General features: G+C 36.0%; 1 protein-coding gene across 16 annotated transcripts in view; it reads left to right on the top strand.

Annotated features, from left to right (window-relative positions):
* The window catches only part of RABGAP1L (RAB GTPase activating protein 1 like), a 248469-nt gene that overhangs the window by 19517 nt on the left and 208444 nt on the right, over positions 1-20508 (top strand). For 13 of the 16 annotated variants that reach the window (XM_035537617.2, XM_035537610.2, XM_035537616.2 and 10 more), the window contains 9 exons: positions 1999-2166; positions 4304-4496; positions 6642-6852; positions 9675-9849; positions 10662-10822; positions 11608-11718; positions 17432-17498; positions 18343-18445; positions 20241-20407. In XM_035537617.2, the coding sequence (XP_035393510.1) occupies positions 2032-2166; positions 4304-4496; positions 6642-6852; positions 9675-9849; positions 10662-10822; positions 11608-11718; positions 17432-17498; positions 18343-18445; positions 20241-20407 (1323 nt within the window). In that variant the 5' untranslated portion in view covers positions 1999-2031. Of the gene's footprint in view, positions 1-115; positions 238-1998; positions 2167-4303; positions 4497-6641; positions 6853-9674; positions 9850-10661; positions 10823-11607; positions 11719-17431; positions 17499-18342; positions 18446-20240; positions 20408-20508 lie in introns of all 16 variants that reach the window. The other 3 variants (XM_035537612.2, XM_035537622.2, XM_050712321.1) reach the window with 1 other exon arrangement.

Raw genomic sequence — 20508 nt, 5'->3', positions numbered from 1 at the left:
CTTCAGTAACATTTTTCCAAGATTACATTAGTTAAAAAGCAACTAGATGGGGTTAATAAACTGTTCATAACGTACTCAGTGTCATATATTTAAACTTGGTTTTGTCTCTTGCCAGAAAGACCTTTAAAGCCAAGATACTTCAAAACACTGAATCAAAACTGACAGCAGTGGTGAATCCATTACCGAGGCTCGGGCGGAGCTCACCTTACATCATTTGTCTGCAAAATATTCATGCTTGTGAGTTCGTCTCACTGCTGATCCAAATTTGTAATCTTTCTCTGAGTATTGTAGCTGTTGTTTGGTGGCCTCTTTCTAATATGAGTCTCCTAGCAAATTTTTGTGCTACAATACATGTTAGTTATTTGAAGAATTTGAGTTCTTTAGTTGTTCTGAGACTTCTGGGTATAATGCCCTCCCTGCCTTGAAAGGTAAAATCCTGACTGTGTTAAGGAGAGGGAAAATATTCTGGTGAAGCATATTGACTGTGGTTTCAAAAGTGATACAAAATATTTTTGTATTGAAAGCGTAGTTTCCACATTTGTTTTTTGATTCCAAATTGCTGACCTGCCTCTTGTAGCTAGCAGGTTTAAATAACGCTTGCTGAGAAAGGAAGAGGGCTTGCATGGCTTTTCTTAAGTGATGTTTTTGTAGCTCCCTCTAGGTAGACCTAAATTTGCGTTCTTTTCTTGATCACTTATTATTTTGAAACTGTAGCTTGGAAGGAGGCAGGGCCCAAGCAGTGTTTTAGGTCTCTGCATCCACCTTCAAGGTAAAAATCATGTTCAGCCTTGCAAGTATGGCAGTAGGGAGCAGTTTTTGTCCCCCACTGCTGTAAGTGATCCTTCAGAACTCTGTGGCTTAAGCACACCAATGCCCAGTGCTTAGCCTGACTAGGATTTTTCAGGACACTGATATGGAAGTGTACCATGTCTGCAGGTATCTGCTATTTATCAAAAGTATCTGGAAAATAAATAAATAAATAAATTATATATATATATATATATATATATATATATATATAAATTTTAAAGAGAAAAAAGCGCAGATACATTTTATTTTGAAAACAACATGGAGCATCCAGTGTTCTTCGTTCTAGGTCGTTGTTCCCTAAGGGACCAGGGAAGATGTTCTGAATTAATGTAGGTGATTCTTTCTTTGTGTTGGATACTTACAGTAGTTGTCCTCATTCTGAAGTACTGGGACTGGTCTTGATTGTGGAGAGTTTTTATGTTTGTTTGCTTTTGTTTTTTAATGAACTTGCAATGTGAAGAGATACCAATATATTGCTATTTTTTTTGTTGCTTAAGGGTGTTTTTTTTTTCCTCTGGGGACAGGAGAAAACTTGTTCAAGTACTTACAAGCTATTTCTTTTCTTTGTTTTTGTAAGTAACAGGATTAACTCTATTGTAGACAATTTCAGAGAAACTTGCTAAGAAGGATGCGATTGTGGTGTAGTATCATCTTTGACTTCATCAGTAGATATAATAATGAAAAAACAACTGTAACATAATCGTCTGTTAAATATGTTTTCATTTGTATAGTATACACTTTGATACATAATTTCTGGAAAACTAGTCATCAGATAATCTGCATCTTCACATAACCTGTGTGACATTCTAGTTAAGGAATAGATCTTTATGAGGGGGAAAGGATAAAGGTGGGAATTAGGGAGACAGAGGGAGCAGGCTCTGGAGGATTAAAAACAGCAGAAATGTAAGCTCCAAAGTAGGCTTGTTTTTGTGTTACCCATACACATAGATAACAGTTTCTGCTGTTAAATCATAGGATTTTTAAGTAGACACCCTAAAAATCGCACTTGCTATTAAAAAATGAACTTGTATATCAACGAAATCAGTTTGAGAAATGTCATTAAGCACATTATAACACACTTGTGTGACTTTACGTATGATGTTATCTTATAGCAACTTCCTATTACACCTATTATCATATTATTTATAGCTTAAAAACTCATTCCTTAACATTTTCCTTCTTCTTTAGGTTATTTTGGCAGGAGAAGACTACTGACCTGAGATGGAAGTCAAAACATCATTTAGCAAAGCCAGTAGAATTCCTGAAACTGTATCCACGTTAATTAATGAAGATTTTGTCCTGGTTCATCAGCAGTCTGAGGACTCCTCTGGAAAAGATGAAAAGCCTCAGCTAAAGGTTTACTACTGCTTTATTTTAAATAAGTATTAAGATTCATATTAAGCAAAAAGAGGAAACTTCTTTTGAATATTTAATTAAAGATACTTACGTGCTCTTGGGGAGTATCGTAGACTATTATTTGTCTCTGCTCATTACTAGTGAAATTAACAGCTCAGATCAAGCAAGTCTGTCCAAATATAGCTGTTCAGACTTTCTTTCAGTAACTTCCTAGTATTCTGTGGATTTATACATTAAAAAGGGACTAAAAAGCTCTTTTAAAAAATTAAGCTTCCTATTAAAGCTTAGGAAGTATTCTTTACCTAGGGATCAGAGACTGAATACTTTTTTCATAAGAGAACACATACTGTGTAGGAATAGACCACAGTGGGTCTTGGAGTTTATTTTTTGTTTTTAATTTATTTCTCTTGCTTAGTCTACCTTAGGCATGACTAAAAGCTTTTCTAGAAGCTTTCTACCTCTAAATACCAGAATATTTTAGTATTTGGATGACAGCTGTTCAGTTAATTGCAAATTTCACCAATTCAGTTGCAGTAGCTGGTTTACTGGTTTTGATCTTCTTTGAACAATACAAATTTTTTCCCCTTGAGACGAGAAATATTTTATCTTTGCATAACTGGCAGTTATTTACAACCAATAATTTCAGTCTAAATTAAACACTTTCAGATATAGTTACTAAATAAGCTGCAAGGTAGAATCCATAAAACAACTTTACTACTGGCTATGTTGTTTTATGGTCTGAAACATTAGTATTTGTGGAAGGCTGTATTTTTTCCTAAGGAATGTCTGACTATTTTCCTGCTGTTTCCATATGCTTGCACCCCTTGTAGGTGTGGGACAATTGGTGAAACAACTGGAATGGATTGGATATGGCTAAGAAAATAAGACTTTTTCTATAAGAAAAATCTGCAACAAAGTCTGTTAATTTCTTTGTTTTGAATGGAGAATCTAAGCACACAAACCTGTTGTTTGAAGAGGTGTCTGTAGGTTTTAGATAGATGGTTGTTGGACTAGCAGTGTGAATATGTGCAGTGTACGTAGTGGGATGATACACTGGGTTATATTTAATTCTCTTGATTCTGAGATCTTTGGTTTCAGTGTAATTTAGTACTAAGCTTTGATGTATACATTAGTGTCCTCTGAAACTAGAAACTTCCTGCCAACATTGACTGGTGGGTGGGTAGTGTAGCAGTCTGCCAGGTGAAACTAGAATGGAGGTAGCTGGCTCCACTGCTGGCATGTTGTGTTACTCAGGAGGAAGAACGCAGCTGTGGCCAGGTTACTTGTTTTCCCAGTGCTTTTCCTCCCTGTCCCCCCTGTTTTTTTTTCCACCTGGAAAACTAAGATAATCATCTCGTGATACATAATTATCCTTCTGTACAATTAGTGTAACAAATAGGTAAGACTCCATACGAATAGTGCCTTTGTGATTTCTCAGAAGAATGTCATTCTGCTGTCTGTCATTTTCCATAAGCACATATAGATCAGTGAGCAGAACTTGAGGAAGTGAAAATATAGGATTGAACATGAAGGCATGAACAACTAGTTGAAATGAAATGAATTGTTTTATTCAGAACATGTTTAAAAACAACAACAACAAAAGGAAAAAAAAAAAACATGACTTCTTGGAGAATGCTGAGTTTCTCTTACCTTTAGAAAAAGAAATGTAGGTATTTTTATTTTGGTCATCTAAATTACCAACATTTCACAGCTTCTTCATTTGTGATAAGGTTATTTGTTAGTATTGCATACCTAAAAAAAAAAAAATTACTTTGTCAAGTTTTGTTAGGGTCTTCTTATTTGCACTTTAGGTTGGTAAGTAATTTAAAGACAAAATCCACAATTTTCTGACTGGTTATTGCTCATTTATATGGTAACTCATAACTGTTTTAGTATTAAATATTAAAAAGGAAAAGATAGACTGAGTATTCTTCTGAGAATGTTCATGCAAGGCTTCCAATATCCGTGAAACACTATCATTTAGTAATACAGCTGTTTCAGATGTGTTATGATACAATCTTACAGGCGCTTAGCGTGTTGTCCTGTTTAAGTGTTTCTTAACTTTTGCAGCAAGATTGTAAAATATAGTAGTCAAACTACAAGTAGCTATAAAAATGTCATACCCTTCTACTTACAGGTATTTTCAAATGGAGATGATCAGCTGGAGAAGGCAATGGAAGAGATACTGAGGGATTCTGAAAAAGACCAGAACAACTTCACTACTCTCCAAGAAGGTTCCAGTGATGCCTGCAGCCAGGCAGCTGGAGATGGGTCAGCAGGTCAAACAAATCAGCCATCTTTGCACCTTGTTTTAGACCCTTCTACTACAGGTATTGACAAAATGCTTCCCCATCTTTTGTCCTGTTCCTGATCATATATGGCAGTTCTTTCCTTTAAAGTTTCAAGTTAAAATGAATATAATGCTTTCTGGAACTTTATTCTGTAACTGTTCTGGAGAATAGCTTGGGGCCTCTTCTCCATTTCAGATTAGGAGAGGGTTATAGACAGGAACAGACTGTACTCTGATCAGTACCTCTTGCTATTCAGTTTTGGTCAAGATAGTTTTGGTTTTGTCTCCAGCCCTAGACGAGTCAGGACTAAGTATCAGGTAGCTTGCTGAACGTACTCTAGATGAGGTAAAGGTGCTACTGATGGAATGTGAGAAATTTCATGAGTGTCTCTTGACTCTACTACCTGAAAATGAGATATACCACGAGCAAACTAATAAATGTTTTGTCTCTGGTTTTATCACCAAGTATGAATAAGAACAGTTACAAAATTGATATTTGCTAGGACTGATTGTAGTGTTCTGCTGATTTTTGAAAATTTTATTAAAAAAGGAAGAGTGAAAGCTTTTATATAAAACCTTTTTTTTTCACCCCAAGCCCTTCTGTTCCTTAAGTCCAAAAATATTTGGAAACTATTTAATAATCTGACTGAATTTTTAAAATTTGCTCCCATCGATATGATTTACACTTCTGTGACAGCTGATCTGAACTCTTGTTTCGTTTGGATTTTTTACTTTTGAATTGCACTGACTAGTTGTAACTGTCAATATTTTGTGCAGGGTAGCTGTCTACAGATAATTCAGTGGTGGTTTTGCTAGAGCATTTTTAATAACATTGAAATGTAATATAAGAAAAGGAATAATTACCAAAGAATTTGGGTCTTCTCGGTTACTTTTTGACAGCAAGACATTAGAATGAAAGTATGTTTTTGTCCCCACACCCCAATTATTTGGAATACAAGACTATTGCCTTGTCCCTGGGCCTTGAATTATAATTTTTTTTCCCTCAGAAGTATGCAGAGCACTTCTGTGTCATTCTATCAGATAGATAGTTCCCATAGTATCTGTTTAGGAAGTCAAATAAGTTTTTAATGGTAGAATAAGATACACAGCTTACAAATCATGGAAACACTGTTCAGTTAGTTACATTTATGCTGTATTTTAGAATGATCTGTTTTGGGAAATTTATCTTACTGGGTTCCTATTTGACATGATTTTTACAGACTGGTTTGCATCAAACAGAACGTAACTTAGCACGAATGCACTAACAAATACTTGTAAATGCTTTTTTTTTTCCTCCTCTTCAGTAGAAATCATTCAGTTGTGCAGCCTTTATGACTTAAGTGTTGTGGAAATATTAGTTATAGTCAAAAGGAATAGGAAAAACAGCAGATTTCTTAGAGAGGTTTGGAATACCCATCTTTGGAGATAAAAATCAGTTGGACAGGGCTCTGAGCAACCTGATTCCATTTGGTAACTAGCCCTAATCTAACCCGACCTGCCTTTGAAAAGGAGTTTAAGATAGAGTAATCCAGGTTGGAAAGGACCTGTAAAGATAATCTGATTGATAATTCTGAATTTTTCTTAACTTCCACCTCTCCTTTCTTTTCTCATAAGTCAAAATGCCTTTAAAAAAGGCAAGCAAACAAAATAGCTCCCTCAGGGTCTTCCCTGTCCATAATAGTGCAAAAAGAATGCTTCTCTTCTGCTGATTAGAGGACCAAATGGATATCCCTTTTCTTAAGCTCCGTGATGGTTCCATGCATTCATTGTCGCTATCTCAGCGATGTGAGCCATGTTTAAATTTAATAATTCTATATAAGCTGCAAAGACATGGCTGAGAAGAGAAATAGGGGCATCTCTATGCAAAAATAATGAGTAGAAATGGGGATTTAGAAGGAAACCAAAGTAAAGAACAGCTGGGAATGAAGCATAAAGAAAACATGTATTTCAGTACTGCTGAAAAGAATCAAAACGCAATTTGACCCAAAGCAATACTTGTGAACCTGCATTAGAATAGCCATAATATTAATATTAAGCTGCTGAGTGGATTTCTTACTGTTGGAGTTGGACTTTTTACTCCCATGCTTCTCAGAAGCAACAGGAGATTTTGCTCTGAAACTTATTCAGAAAACCATATGTGAAAAATAAAACCAAATGGTTAAAGAAATGTTTTCTTCATTTTCAGAAGTGTCTGCACCAAGGCCATCTTCTCCTACTGAACCCCTGGAAGAGGACAGTGTGTTGTTTAACAAACTGACTTATTTAGGTTGCATGAAGGTGTCTGCCCCTCGGAATGAGCCAGAAGCTCTACGTGCCATGGCAAACATGAAATACTCATGTCAGGCCCCTTTACCCGTAACACTTTATGTTCCAAATGTTCCAGAAGGCTCTGTAAGGTAATATAAAAATGTTCCTTTTGTTACTTGCACAGACACGTAAAAGGCGAGTTCTGACTTCGTTGCTCACATGGGGAAGTAGAATTGTTGGATTTGGGGCTAGGATTCTTGTACAACTTCAGTGGAAAACTTTGTCTTTGAAAGGGAAGTGATTAATCTGTGGAGGTGCTGCATTGATGATCACATTCACTTCTTTGTGGTTATTTTCCTTAAACCCTACGAAGGTCGATTTGAGCCTTTTCAAACCAATGAATCCTGAAAATGAAACGTGAGGCAGGAAGTCACCTTTTGAGTGTGGGATTACTCTGAGGGTCAATTTCTCTGTACTAATTATCAGTAACCGCCCACTTGTTAGCTGTAGGGTCACATATGCATCTTGCTCAGTGATTACTCCTATTTTGGAAAGGGAGAGCTGATAATGCCTGTTTTCTCCCATTTTTCTTCTAGCGTGTAATCACCTGCAAGGTAAATATGTGGAGGTAGTGGTAGTCCTGCAGGTCTTGGGTTAGCTGAGGGAGTTTGTTTTCTTCTTTCATTCTTCTTGAGGGATTGAGATGTTAGTCTCTGCTTCCAGACATAGCTATGGTAAAGCCAGATCTCACCTGTGCCTGCCTCACAATGCATATGTCGGTTATCTCCAGATAAAAAACATTTTTTTGTTTCCTGTGAGAAGGGTCTTCTAATTAGTGATGAAAGTGTCCTGTTAATCAGAATGCAATAAAGGTGCATCTGCAGTGGCCCCGCATCCAGAAATAGGGAGCATCTTAATATTCAGGGGTTTTTATTTTTATTTATTTATTTTAACTCTGAGTTGAGATTTCTGAAGAATCTGGTTAGATTTCCTTCATTTCCTATCTTCCTCTGGTAAGAGACACGGATTCTTGGTCTAATTTAACTCTTGTCCTTAGTTTATTGATAAATTAAATGTCTGAGCTTCTAGACCTTCTTTGTTCATCTTTTTGTGAAAACTGTGTTGACTATAATCTTGCCTAGATAGAGAGAGCTTTAAGCGTATAAATTATTTTCTTCCATTTTGGTCTTTGAACTCAATTTAAGATTTCATTTGAGGTTATGGCAATATTTCATTTGAATTAGGAAATTTCACTGCATGCTTTAAGTATGGCAGCTGTCACATGGGCGTTAGATGTTAGGTTTGCTGTACTTATTTTCATAGATTCTGTGGCCATTCAAGAAGGTTTTTTTCTTGCAAGTAAAAATTCAGGTTCCTTTTATCTTTAATTGCAGAGGGCCACCTGTGAAGTAAAGACAGCATAAGAATCTGCACAGAACTATAAAGTTGAACCCCTGTGTGGTATAATATGCTCCATCAAAGTTCAAGTGACACCAGTGCCATGTTTTAGGAGTGTTTCCATTCCTAATACCTGGCCACTTGTTATCTGAAGTTCCATTTCACATGTCCCTCCAATATTACAGTATGCTGAATCCTCTCTGGGCTTTTCTTGCTTTTGGAAGAATACTTCTTTATTGTTCCGGACTCGGGATTCTGTTCAAATATCTAATGCTTAGTCAGCCTTGGTGTGAATGTGCATATGCATAAAGAGTGAGAAGACAGAGGAGGCCTGTGTAGCTCTGTTAGTGCTTGAAATTCATTGTGCAGTTGTCCGTTGTGAGCACACCACCCCTGTTCTCTTTAAAGTTTCTCAAATACTCTTTGGATTCTTTTAGGAGTTCGAAATGAATTAAAGCTTTGTATGAGCCCTTAGAGCAGTGTAAGTGGCATTTAGATGGGAAGGACTGGGTGGGAAGGTGTGTATACCCTTCCGGTGCTGCTGAAGCAAAAGTTATCCTGCCCGAGAGTATGATTATATCTGCAGCCAGCATACTGATAACCCGGAGCATTACACAGCAATTTCTTCTTGATGGAGCTACACACAGTGTTGTTGCAGTGATCTTTTCTTATTATCATTTGTTTTCTACATTTATTTTTGTAGTTGTTAATGCAATTTTCTTGCAGTTTGTTTTTTAGAGAAACAAACACAAAACTTTCATTATCTACATTAATTTTTTTGGAGCTAAGGTTGTTTTTCTAGTATGATAAACTTTTTTCTGTTTTTGTTTAAAAAAAAGAAAAAAAAAAATAAGTGGCACCTTGAAGTGTTTCAAGGGAGTTAATATATTTGTTACATATGTCTGGGTCCGCTAAAGTTTTCTGAGATTACAAAGATGAGGAGGATGAAAAGCCTGATTCCAGTGGAAATGGTTTTTGTTTTTGAGCACAAGCCAGTTTGATAAATATATATAATTTATTATTAATTTTCTATAAATACCTTAATTAGCTCAAAGGATAGGGCAGGATAATAAATTCAGATGTTCACGGCAGACTGGATTTTACATTTTTGGTGCTTTTAAAGCTGTTGTGATTCATGATCACCTAACATAGCAGGAATTGTTTACTAAGATATGTAGTTTTACATGTTCTGCATAAACAGTGCTTCCTTAAACAGATATTTCTTTGGTCTTTGTATGCAAATTATATTTTCACGGCTGATGTGGTTTCTACATTTCTGCTTTTGTTTCTCATAAATGATCTCAGAGCAATGGTGTTTGGTATTATTGCGTGAGATGGAGGTACTATATTTGTCTTATGGAGTGTAATAGTGGCTTAATTTGTTTTAAAACCAAAAAGCTTTACATCTTAAAGCTGGAACCTGACGTATCTGTTCCTACTCTGCAGCTTGTATGCTTGAATTTAATAGTAATTACAGTTTAGATATTTTTTTAATTGCAGAAAAATCTTTTAGGTATGTCTGTTTGTTTTACTGACCTTTTCACTTGATCTTCCCTGTTCCTTCCCTCAACAGAATAATAGATCAATTGAGCAATGTGGAGATAGCTTCTTTTCCGATCTATAAGGTGCTGTTTTGTGTGCGTGGACAAACTGGAACTTCAGAGAGTGACTGTTTTGCATTCACTGAAAGCAGTTGTGGAACAGAGGAGTTCCAGATTCATGTTTTCTCCTGTGAGATTAAAGAGGCAGTGAGTATTAAATGTTCTATAGTGACTCATATAAAGGATGCAAGATGTATCTGGAAAAGTTGTTCCTGATGTGGAAACATATATATTGCCATGAAAAATATGTTAACGTGCAATGGATTTTACAAAACATGCAAGTGGTCATATGTGAATATTAATAAAAATTTAAAGTTATACTCTAGAAAGCCTAGATTTAAGGTAAGTATTTTGTTTTTCAGGCATCATTCGGGTAGGTTTCGGACTCATTTTATAGTGTAGATCTTTGAGATTTACAAAGAATCATCTTACAGTACTATGGTTGCCCTATTTTTTTTGGCAAGAATTACACGATAGCTTGAGAGAAGGATTTTCTAGGGTGGAAAAATAAAGGATGAAGAAGAAGAACCTTATTTTTTAATGTTTGCATGAGCAAGCTGTGAGATGTATTTTCAAATGCATTACTTGAAGTATAAATTGTTAGGGTCCTCTAATGGTTTGCATTCTCAATCTTGTAATGTGTATTAACTTACTGAGCATTACAGCAGAAGTGAATATGATATGAATAGAAATAGGTAATGTTACTATTGCATTTGCTTGGCTATTGAACACCAGATATGGAAGATGTGTGTGTTGGTGGTGGTTTTTTGTGTTGTTTTTTGTTTTTCTTTGGTATAAAAGGCAAGTGACAGTAATTTTAGAATTGACTGAATTTGGGATTGACTTCAGAAACTCTTGTATATCTGAATTTGTTCCTTAAGATAACGTATCACAATACCACATTAAAATATACTGTTTTATTTTTTAATAATACCACTATTTCTTTTGCTTTTCTGCAGGTCAGCCGAATTTTATATAGTTTCTCAACAGCATTCAAACGTTCTTCCAAACAAGCATCTGATCACGTTAAGGACTTTGTTCTTCCTACTCCAGATAGTGATGTGTACACTTTCAGTGTTTCCTTAGAAGTCAAAGAAGATGACGGAAAAGGAAATTTTAGGTAAGCTGACTGGAAAAGTAGAAATCTTTCTGAATCATGCATGCTTGCAAAATTTACAACTACTATGTTGCAGTGAAACTCATTTGACTTCTTTCCATAAGTAGACTTGCTATAAGTAGAAAGCTGTTGCTCTGTTTTTACATTTTTTTCTCTGTATATTTTCTATATAAAGGTTAAAAAATCAGCATCCATTTTTCAAATTAGCTTCTTTTGAAGACATTTTTTGACAGAGATGCTCAAGGTAGGTCTGTGCAAATGGAAAAGACAGGAAGTCTGTACAAAATTCTCTTAAAACAGTTTTTCTAAATAAGTAAAATTTAGTACTCTTTTAATTGAGATTTTTGTAAGCTAATTAATTCCAGATTCATTGTAAGTTTAGAAAACTGTAAACTACTCTGAGCATTACAGGGGAACAAAATAATTTTTGCTTAACAGTTAATTACACAAATTTTGGAATGGAGGAGAGAGTTGGTGATAAGAGTTGATAATGTGAAAATGTCCTGTTTATTTTTTGCTTCATATGCAGCATACTTGCTATTATTTCAAAATCCAAAATACCCCATGAATTATTGGCTATGTGGGCCTGATAAATCCTGTGGGCAGTTAGGATGCTATGTACGAGCCAAAGTCACACTTCAGTGACTGTTTATTAACTTATGATTATATTATGAGAGGTTCTCTCAAATTAACTTACCATTTAAGTTGGTTACTACTGTCTCTTCTGTATTTAACAGTTAATCTTCTCTATCTGTACTAAAGGAGCTTCTTTATTATTATTCTTTTAGCCCAGTCCCAAAGGATAGAGATAAATTGTATTTCAAACTTAAACAGGGAATCGAGAAGAAAGTGGTCATTACAGTTCAACAACTCTCGAACAAAGAACTGGCCATTGAAAGGTAAGAGTAATAAGATAATGTAGATTAAGTTTTTGTGAGAAAAGTATTTAATCTACTTTTCCCTGGAAAAAGAAAGAAAAACAACAGTAGCACAGTATTATTGAATAATATAATTAATTTCTAGGCGCACAGTTCAGTTTCAAATTTCTCTTGAAGTAATTTGTGTGATTTTTAAGATGGAAACAAGATGTCTTGGAAACATAGTATGTAATAGTCAAACTTTTTTTTTTGCATTTTAGTTGTATTTTTTGTATGTGCTGTTAGGATACTTATGGCAAATGCTTTTGATTTTGCTTTTTGTTGTTCTTACGTAATGCAGAAACACACATTTATTGTAAGGCTGCATTATCAGCATCTCACTATTTAGAGAAAGTGACCAAGTTAGATTGTCTGAGCTATGTTAAACTCTGGAGAATATTTTTCCGTTAGGTCAATGTACTAGAATAGTACAAATTTGGACTCAACCCAGTGGTTAGAAGAAGCAATCTCTTGTTGGAGTCTTCAAGACCAGTAGGATTTCATTGCAGGTTTTTTTTTTTTTAATCTTTCTAATGTTTGTCTTTAAGTAATGGTGAAGATCTCGGGACTGGTTGATAATCATATTATTTAGTAAAGTTATAAGTAAATATTATATTTACTGGAAATTAAATGAGGGGGAACTCTTTTAAACAGAATAATATGATCTTTGTGCAAGACGTTTGTACAAGAAGCAGACCCTGCACGTGAAGAATAACAATTAGTTAATGGGTTCATTAACAGTAGACTCTTGCTGCTACAACAATAGTGGGTATTGTATTAGCTTAAATTAGAAAATTCCTTTTTGATATCTCAATTTTTAAAAAGAGCAAATGCCACCAGATGGCAATCTTATCAAAAAAGTAACAATAGGAGAATTAGAGTTTATTGAAAAGGGAATTCAGGATAACAGGAGAATCAAAAAAACTCATAAAACCTGATTGATCTGTGTGCTTTCAAGGTATTTTTTTCAAAAATGAAACAAAACATTTAGACGAGGGATATAGAGCAGAGATTTTTAATGATAATGCTTTTGTATTGTAAAACTGTGCTTTTGGTACTCACCAGTTTAAAAAAATCTATTTTCACTAGGATTAAATTTTTAATTTAAATAATGTTGGCTTGAAATTTCAATTCATGAATGATGAACTATTTTAAGCATTTCTGAACAACAATGAATCTCTATACATCATTTTCCTTGTGGGGGACCCTGAGGGGTCTGTTTTTTTTGTTTTTCTCCTAAAACTGCCTTCATTAGAATTGAGCTTTTATTTTGATGTTATTTAGAATGATTCAATTTGGATGTTATTTTTATCACCACAAACTTTGCTGATAAAAGTCATGTAATTGATACGACACACGCAAGCTTGTAAGTCATTTTATATACTCTCGGAGCATAATATGTATATATTATATTATATAGTAATACAATAAAAATGGTGTAAAAGGTCAATTGAGCTTGCCTAAGAGAACACCAAAAGTCTCAGAAATATTTATAAGTGAAATTATAATGCAAAAAGGAGGTTGTTGCTAAAGAAATTTGGTCTCTGGTCTAAAGAGTTCCAGACTCTTTATTGATGGTCTCAGAAAATAAACCCGGTACCACTGGCAGAACCTCTGCTGATGCCACTTTCTGGCCTTCAGGCTGGGCCCTTGGCTGGGTTGGATCACACAGGTTACCCACAGCCAAGATAGTCTGTCCCTACCTTTGTTGCCTGTTCTTGAACAAGCCCTGTGGAGCTTGCCTATTTTTATCTTGGTTGGAGCAGGTAAAGAAGCAATGTTCACTCCTGTCTCCCAGGTTTGAGTCATGGTGGCACTACATTGGTTTGTTCCCCCAGCGTGGGATATCAAGTCTCTGTTTACGGGGTTCAGGAAGAAAATTCTGGTTAATAATTAGGGGGCTTTAAGAGAGTTGTTTTGGAGAGTGAAACAGCCTTTCATTCGGAGAGGTTCTAGGACTGACTCTGTTGGTTTTAAAACCATGGTGTTTAAATATACTGTGCTACCATTCGTACAGGAGAGTTACTTGCAAGTTATGTAGATATTCCTTAGGTTAAGGTCTAGACTTGATGTCCTTAGAAGTAATGTGCAGAATATTGGCTGGTTGCTGAGTGTTACTGGAAACTCTTATAGATCATGTTACCATGTTAATGTAATACCACTGGCTTTATTGGTGGGTAGCATTCGTATTTATACAAATGAAAATTTATATTAGTGAGGAATAGCTTAAATTCTTTTTTTTACAGGTGTAGAAACTAGCTGAGTTTAAACAGAGTAGTGTACCTGCATGTAGCCACTTGATAGCCAGCTCTAAGTGCAGAAATGGCAGGACCGAAGCCCATGGTCTTTAGAGGTCTTTCTGAAACCGAGGTGTGTGGTGGGGCGTTAGCATTCTTCTGAAGATGATGTTCGTAATTGTCGTTTTTACTTCTGAAATTGGAGGCTGAGCATGGTGACAACTGTTTGTGTAAAATCAAGCTCCTCTGCAAGCAAAGGTCTTGAGCTCCTTTAGTTCAGTTAAACTGAGTTTAGTTTTTTGAACTTTGAAGAGAAGCCCTGACTCTTCCAGTAGCAGGATGTCACCAGTCATCATAAGTACCTATTTCTATGAGAGGCAGGGGTTGCTTGTTTCCGACTCCCGTTCTTTTAGAAGCATACTTCTCAAAGATTTTGGCTGGCACGTGTCAGAACTTTTGCGTGCATCTGAGAGAAGCATGGCAAGAGCTGTGATCTGTGAGCTGTTGCCTCTGAAAAGCATGGTTATTTTGCCTACATTTGAATCTCAGCCTTAGTGTTTTCTTTAGTAGATGTGCCAGAAGCTGGTGACCCCTCTGTTGTTATAAGTTATAGCTTATTCTTAGCTATTTCTGCCTCAGGAACTAAAAATAGTGCAGTTGGTCTACTGTAACATTCTGCCCGGTCTAATTAGTCCTCCAGAGAAGTCTGCTCATATGGTTAAGTACAAGTCCTAGCATCCTAGCTACCTTTGTTTTACATGGCACTGCCTTAGGCTGTATAGATACATCTGCATTGCTGCCTAATGTTTCATTTACCACTTCACTTTTTAGGACTTTAGTAGTGTAGGAGTATGGGTAAGAAAAAATACCATTATGGTTGTAAGTTAATGTTTAAAAGTAATGAGGTAGAAAACAAAAATCATATATCCAAATGTGATAGGGCCAAAAGTAATAGATGGTGTAGTAATAGCTTATGTTAAGACTATCTTTTACAGTTCGTATAGCATTATTGAAACAGTAATTGCTATTCTATCTCTGTTGCTGATAGTGTTCTTGCCTGAAAGCTGTGAAACAATCCTGTCTTCACTACTTTTCTATGACTGTTCAAATGATGTCTTACAATTTCTGCTTGCTGAGAAATCTAAATTTTCCTTTGGATAACTGGCCTATATGACAGAAGAGCTTTTGTTGAGCCTTAGAGAAGGTGGGAATGGGAGCTTCTCGTAGTGCTTTCCCATAGCTCGTGGGGTTACAGAGGAGAGGGAGCCAGACTCTTCTTGGGCATGCAGAGTGGTAGGATTAGAGTCAATGGACACAAGTCACTTCCCTGGAAACTCCTCTGAGTTAGGCCAGTTGTTGTCAATACAAAGGGAGTTGAGCCCTGGAGCTGATTGCCCAGAGAGGTTATTTACTTTGTTTTTTTTTCCTTATTTGAGATCTAACATTAAAAAGTCTGTGCAAAACAGCTTGCACCTTATGTTATAAATACATAATTTGGTTCAATATTTTTCATTCATCATGGAGTATGCTCAAAGGAGAGAAGTACAAAGGTGATTTGCAGGAACTTCAGAACTGAATTTGTGCTTTCAGTAGTCAGGAAGTTCAAAAGTTTAAATGATTATTCACAAATATTTCAACTTTTTTTTTCCTTTTAACTAGGAATCTTTTTTTGATGCTTTTAAATGACTGTACTGGAATTCTGGAATTCAAAACCCTGGCTTATTTACTATCTCCATGACAGAGTAATCTCATAGAGTTGCTAAATGGGCATAAAACTTCCTTTGTCTTTTCTGCTTAGATTGCAAACTCTTTAAGGCAGAAGCTGCTTCCTACTCTTTTATGTATGCACATTTTAAATTGTGGGTAATGGTAGGATTCCTCCAAGTCCTATCTTGATTTCCTTAGTAGGATGACGACAATAAAGCATTTTGGAGGGCTACAATATGGAATATTGCGTACAATTCTGGGCCCCTCAGTTCAAGGACACAGAACCGCTTGGGAGAGCCCAGCGCAGAGCCCCGAGGATGATTAAGGGAGTGGGGCATCTCCCTTACGAGGGAAGGCTGAGGGGAGCTGGGTCTCTTTAGCTTGGAGAAGAGGAGACGGAGGGGTGGCTTCATTAATGCTTATAAATATGTGAAGTGTGAGTGTCAGGAGGATGGAGCCAGGCTCTTCTCAGTGACACCCAATGATAGGACAAGGGGCAATCGGTGCAAGCTGGAACACAGGGGATTCCGCTTAAATATGAGACAAAACCTTTTTACAGTGAGGATGACAGAGCACCAGAACAGGCTGCCCAGGGGGGTTGTGGAGTCTCCTTCTCTTGGGACATTCAAAACCCCCCTGGACGTGTTCCTGTGTGACCTGATCTAGGTGTTCCTGCTCCGGCAGGGGGGTTGGACTAGGTGATCTTTCAAGGTCCCTTCCAATCCCTAACATTCTGTGATTCTGTGATACATTTCCTATTATGTGATCAGTAAGTATAAATAAACAAGAGGTACGTCTTGAGATAGCTGCTGGTTGTTAAAATGCCATTAAAACCCAAGAGGAAAACATGACCTGTATCTAAAATGAAGGAGACAGTAGAGAATAGGCATACATACAGAAGTGGTTATTGGGACAATGAACTATCCCAGGATACCTAAGAAGGTGACTTTTGCTCTTGGCAAATGGAAAGGGTGCGAGAAAGGTATGAGCCTACTTGCTCTGGTTTATCAGATCACTTTTGGCATGCAGTGAAGATAATGGGACTGGTATAGAATCTATTTGAGCAAAATTAAACCTAACTGTTTGTACTGGATTAGTACTGTGTGTCATAGGGCTATGGTGTGTTTTATCTCATCCTAGTCATGTTAATCACGTGTGTTGTCACAAGAGATCCACAATGTAAAAGATGAAGGCCGTAAGTTGCAATCATGAAGAGCCCTTGCGTCTGCAAAATAGAGAACTTTGGTCTTAAGAAAGAGAGAACAAAAGTCTAAAAATAGAGCAAATCCTTATTTTAAGGGTCTGTGAGGCTAGGTGATGCCACACCAGTGAGGTTATGAGTGATACGGTATGTGAAATTGTTACATTCATTTAGTTGTATGAAAGCAATTTTAAAAATAACTTTTAAATTCATTTTCTCTAGGGACTGAGTGAATTTGTTCTGTCCAATCTCTTACTAACGTACACGAATTGTTGGTATCTTTAAACCTAATATTGTAAGTTGTCTTTAAGAATAACTGTTTCTTCATAGGTTAGACACCAATTTCTGTTGTCTTTATTCTGGAAAATAATTTCATTGTCATTTCTGTAATCTATGTTGTGATATTTCCTGAGCATTACCATAACACTAGCAAAAAATTACTAAGAAAGATTTTTTTTTTAAATTACAGGCAGTGGGTAGCTGTGTCATTATGTTCAATAAAATATTTTTATCTTTGAAATGCTAATATATTTTTAATAAAACTTCACAGATGCTTTGGGATGCTACTAAGCCCTGGACGAAATGTGAAGAACAGTGACATGCATTTACTAGACATGGTAATGCTTAGTTCTAATAGTCCATTTAGAAAGACATAGGTGATTTAAAAACCAAATGAAAAACAAGCAGAAAAAGCACAACCAAATAAAAGCACCCCCCAAAAATAAAAAAATATAACTCCCATTGTTTGTTTTTGTTTGCTTTTGTTTCTTAGATCCTGGATTTTATATCTTAGAACTAGAAACAGATGGTATGTGTAATGGACAAAACATTTCAATTAATTTCAAAACCTGTGGCATCTGTTTTTGTTAAATTGATGAAGACAACAATGAGGTCAGCTGATAGCTGGTTATTACATATAACCAAGCTTTCTGTATTGTGTTAAGCGTGTTGCCTAAAAATATAGAGCAAGTAATTGAGTTGTTTTTATATATATATATATATACATATACATATATATATATACATATATATATACATACACACACACACACACACACACACACACATACATACATTTGGGCATTAGGGAAGTGGAGTTATTTTTTCCACGTTGCTGAACTTTGCCTTTATTTGCTTCATTTGAATTTAAATTCTTGCTCAGAACTTGAAGTAGTCACTTGTCTTTTATAATAAACATTTAAAAAGTATGTTGGTAAGCTGTCTTGCCTTCAGTTTCTTATATATAATATTTATCTTTTTTTTTCCCAATTATATATAATATTTCTTTTTTCTCTTCCCTATACCCTTTTTCAGTCCATTATATCCTGTTCTTTATTTAGGTTGTGTTTTCTAGATTGAACACAATGTTACTCTGAACTTCCCAGAACTATTTTCTGCACTCCCAGTCTCTTTGATCTGCAGTCATGACTCTAATAAAATCCTGTATGTTTTTATTTTTAGGAATCCATGGGAAAGAGTTCTGATGGGAAGGCTTACATAATTACAGGAATATGGAATCCTAATGCACCGATGTTTCTAGTACTTAATGAGGAAACACCTAAAGGTAATTTAATTCTTAAATTTGTTTTTTATGTGACATGAGTTGGATGTGTGCATGTTCTCCTGGGAATCATGGTGTATATGTCTGAGTACATATACCATCATGTTCTAAGCGTCCATGGCTAAAAGCAGAACTTCTGTATATAAATGTATGTGACATAAAAATGCGATGTTCATAGAGCTATGTGTTGCTGGTTTGGGGATACTAAACTAGTGTTTGGGGCTTATGTTCCTGCTCCCTGGTTATCAGGATTTTTGGTCTTAAACACTCAGAAGTTGTTTTTCCCCCTTCTGTAGTCAGCAAAGCAGTATAAAACCTAGACATTGTTATTCTTTTTCTTTTAACTTTGAAGTGAGCTGATTACGAATAGCATTACATCTCCTTCATCTTTGGGAGGGTGGAAGCGATGCATGGAAGTGCTTCAATATATAGCACAGTTCCTTATCCTTAGAATTGATGTTCTCTGACGTGATGTGAAGTTTGACTGCAAAACTGGAGTTTGTTTCCTGTCCCAAGGCAGAGCTCATATCAGTTGCGTAAAGGCATATCTAAGTATATACAGTCAGTGGTGGTGTTCTTGCTACTCGATTTTCAAATCACGTTATTTCTAGTAGTGTGTAGGCTACTGTGTGAAACTACTTGCTGTGAAGCTTGACATGGTTTCCATTTTAAGATACGACTTTGTGTTTGCATGTGGCTTTTGTTGTTGTTTTTTAAATTCCCACTTGCCTCTTTGGTCTTGTGAGAAATACCTCAATAATTTTCTCAGACAGGGTATTCTGTAAAGCTATTTTATTTGCGATTGCAGTGGTGGGCATCCTGCAAGCCAGGAGTGCTCAGCAAAAGTGTATCATAACCTTTTATTCCCTGTTACCCAACGCTTGATTCCTCCTGTTTTCTCATTGACTGAGTACTACGGGTTCACAAACTACTTGATGCTTATTACTATAACATATATGTACAATTTTATTTGACCAACCATTAATTTCTCCTATTCCTTTGTTTTTTTTTTTTCCTTTTTCTCTTGTGACTAGAGGGCCCATTATTTTTTGTTTTCACTGATTTCACGCTGCTCCTCCTGTTTTTCTTAGCTCTCCTCCTTATTTTGGGACAGTGGGACCTTCTCCTTATCTGGTTAACATACTCCCCACTGTTATGCCACTGTCAGGCCTGCACAATCACTTTAGAATATGCAAGGTTAGTGAAATTTTCCACTGCTAAAACACAACTTTCTCTCTCACAGTCTGAGAAGACAAAAGGGCCTGGGGATCCATTATGTATGATTCTCAATATTTGCTTTAAAAAGCTGCACTTCCTGGATGATAGATACTAGTTGTGTTGCAAAATGATGGTTGCTAACCCTCTCTGTGATAAAAGTTTCCAGAAGCAACAATCCTTTTCTTGCTTTGTAAACCTGCAAGATACACTTGGACTATTTCTGTGTCATCTTCTGGTCAGTTTATCCTGTGTTCTGCTCTACTTGAAAAAGTTTGAGTTATGCTTAAGTATGAGGAAAAAAAATAGCGTTGCATACTGCTGCTATGAAGATAGCTTAGCACAGAGAATGGGACAGGGAAGGATAAAAAGTATCTTAATGCTGTTTTCCATGCATGACACTTTGAATCTGTTTGCACAGATTTTTTTTCAAAAAAAGCCATCGGGAGTTATCATCAGATTAATAAATCAGATGCAATAGAATGAGTAATTTAATAGAAAGTGGTTTCAGTTTGAACAACAGCTTGTCATTTATTGTTATAATTTTTGACACTTTTTCTGTGCATGACTTTTTGTGTTTTAGATAAGCGTGTGTACATGACTGTGGCAGTGGATATGGTTGTCACTGAAGTAGTAGAACCAGTGCGTTTTTTGCTGGAGACGGTTGTGCGCGTGTATCCTGCTAACGAACGTTTCTGGTACTTCAGCAGAAAAACCTTCACAGAAACGTTTTATATGAAGCTAAAACAGGTATCGTGTGTTTTTTTTTTTTTTTTTTTTTTTTTTAAGAAAAATTGATGCTGGGAGCATTTGTTTTGTCTGTTTTAATTTGTCCTTTATAAAAGTTAGTA

This window comes from Cygnus atratus, chromosome 8 (genome assembly GCF_013377495.2).
Source record: "Cygnus atratus isolate AKBS03 ecotype Queensland, Australia chromosome 8, CAtr_DNAZoo_HiC_assembly, whole genome shotgun sequence".
Taxonomy (NCBI): Eukaryota; Metazoa; Chordata; class Aves; order Anseriformes; family Anatidae; genus Cygnus; species Cygnus atratus.
Note: the sequence above shows the minus strand (reverse complement) of the source record. Positions and strands in the feature narration are given on the sequence as shown.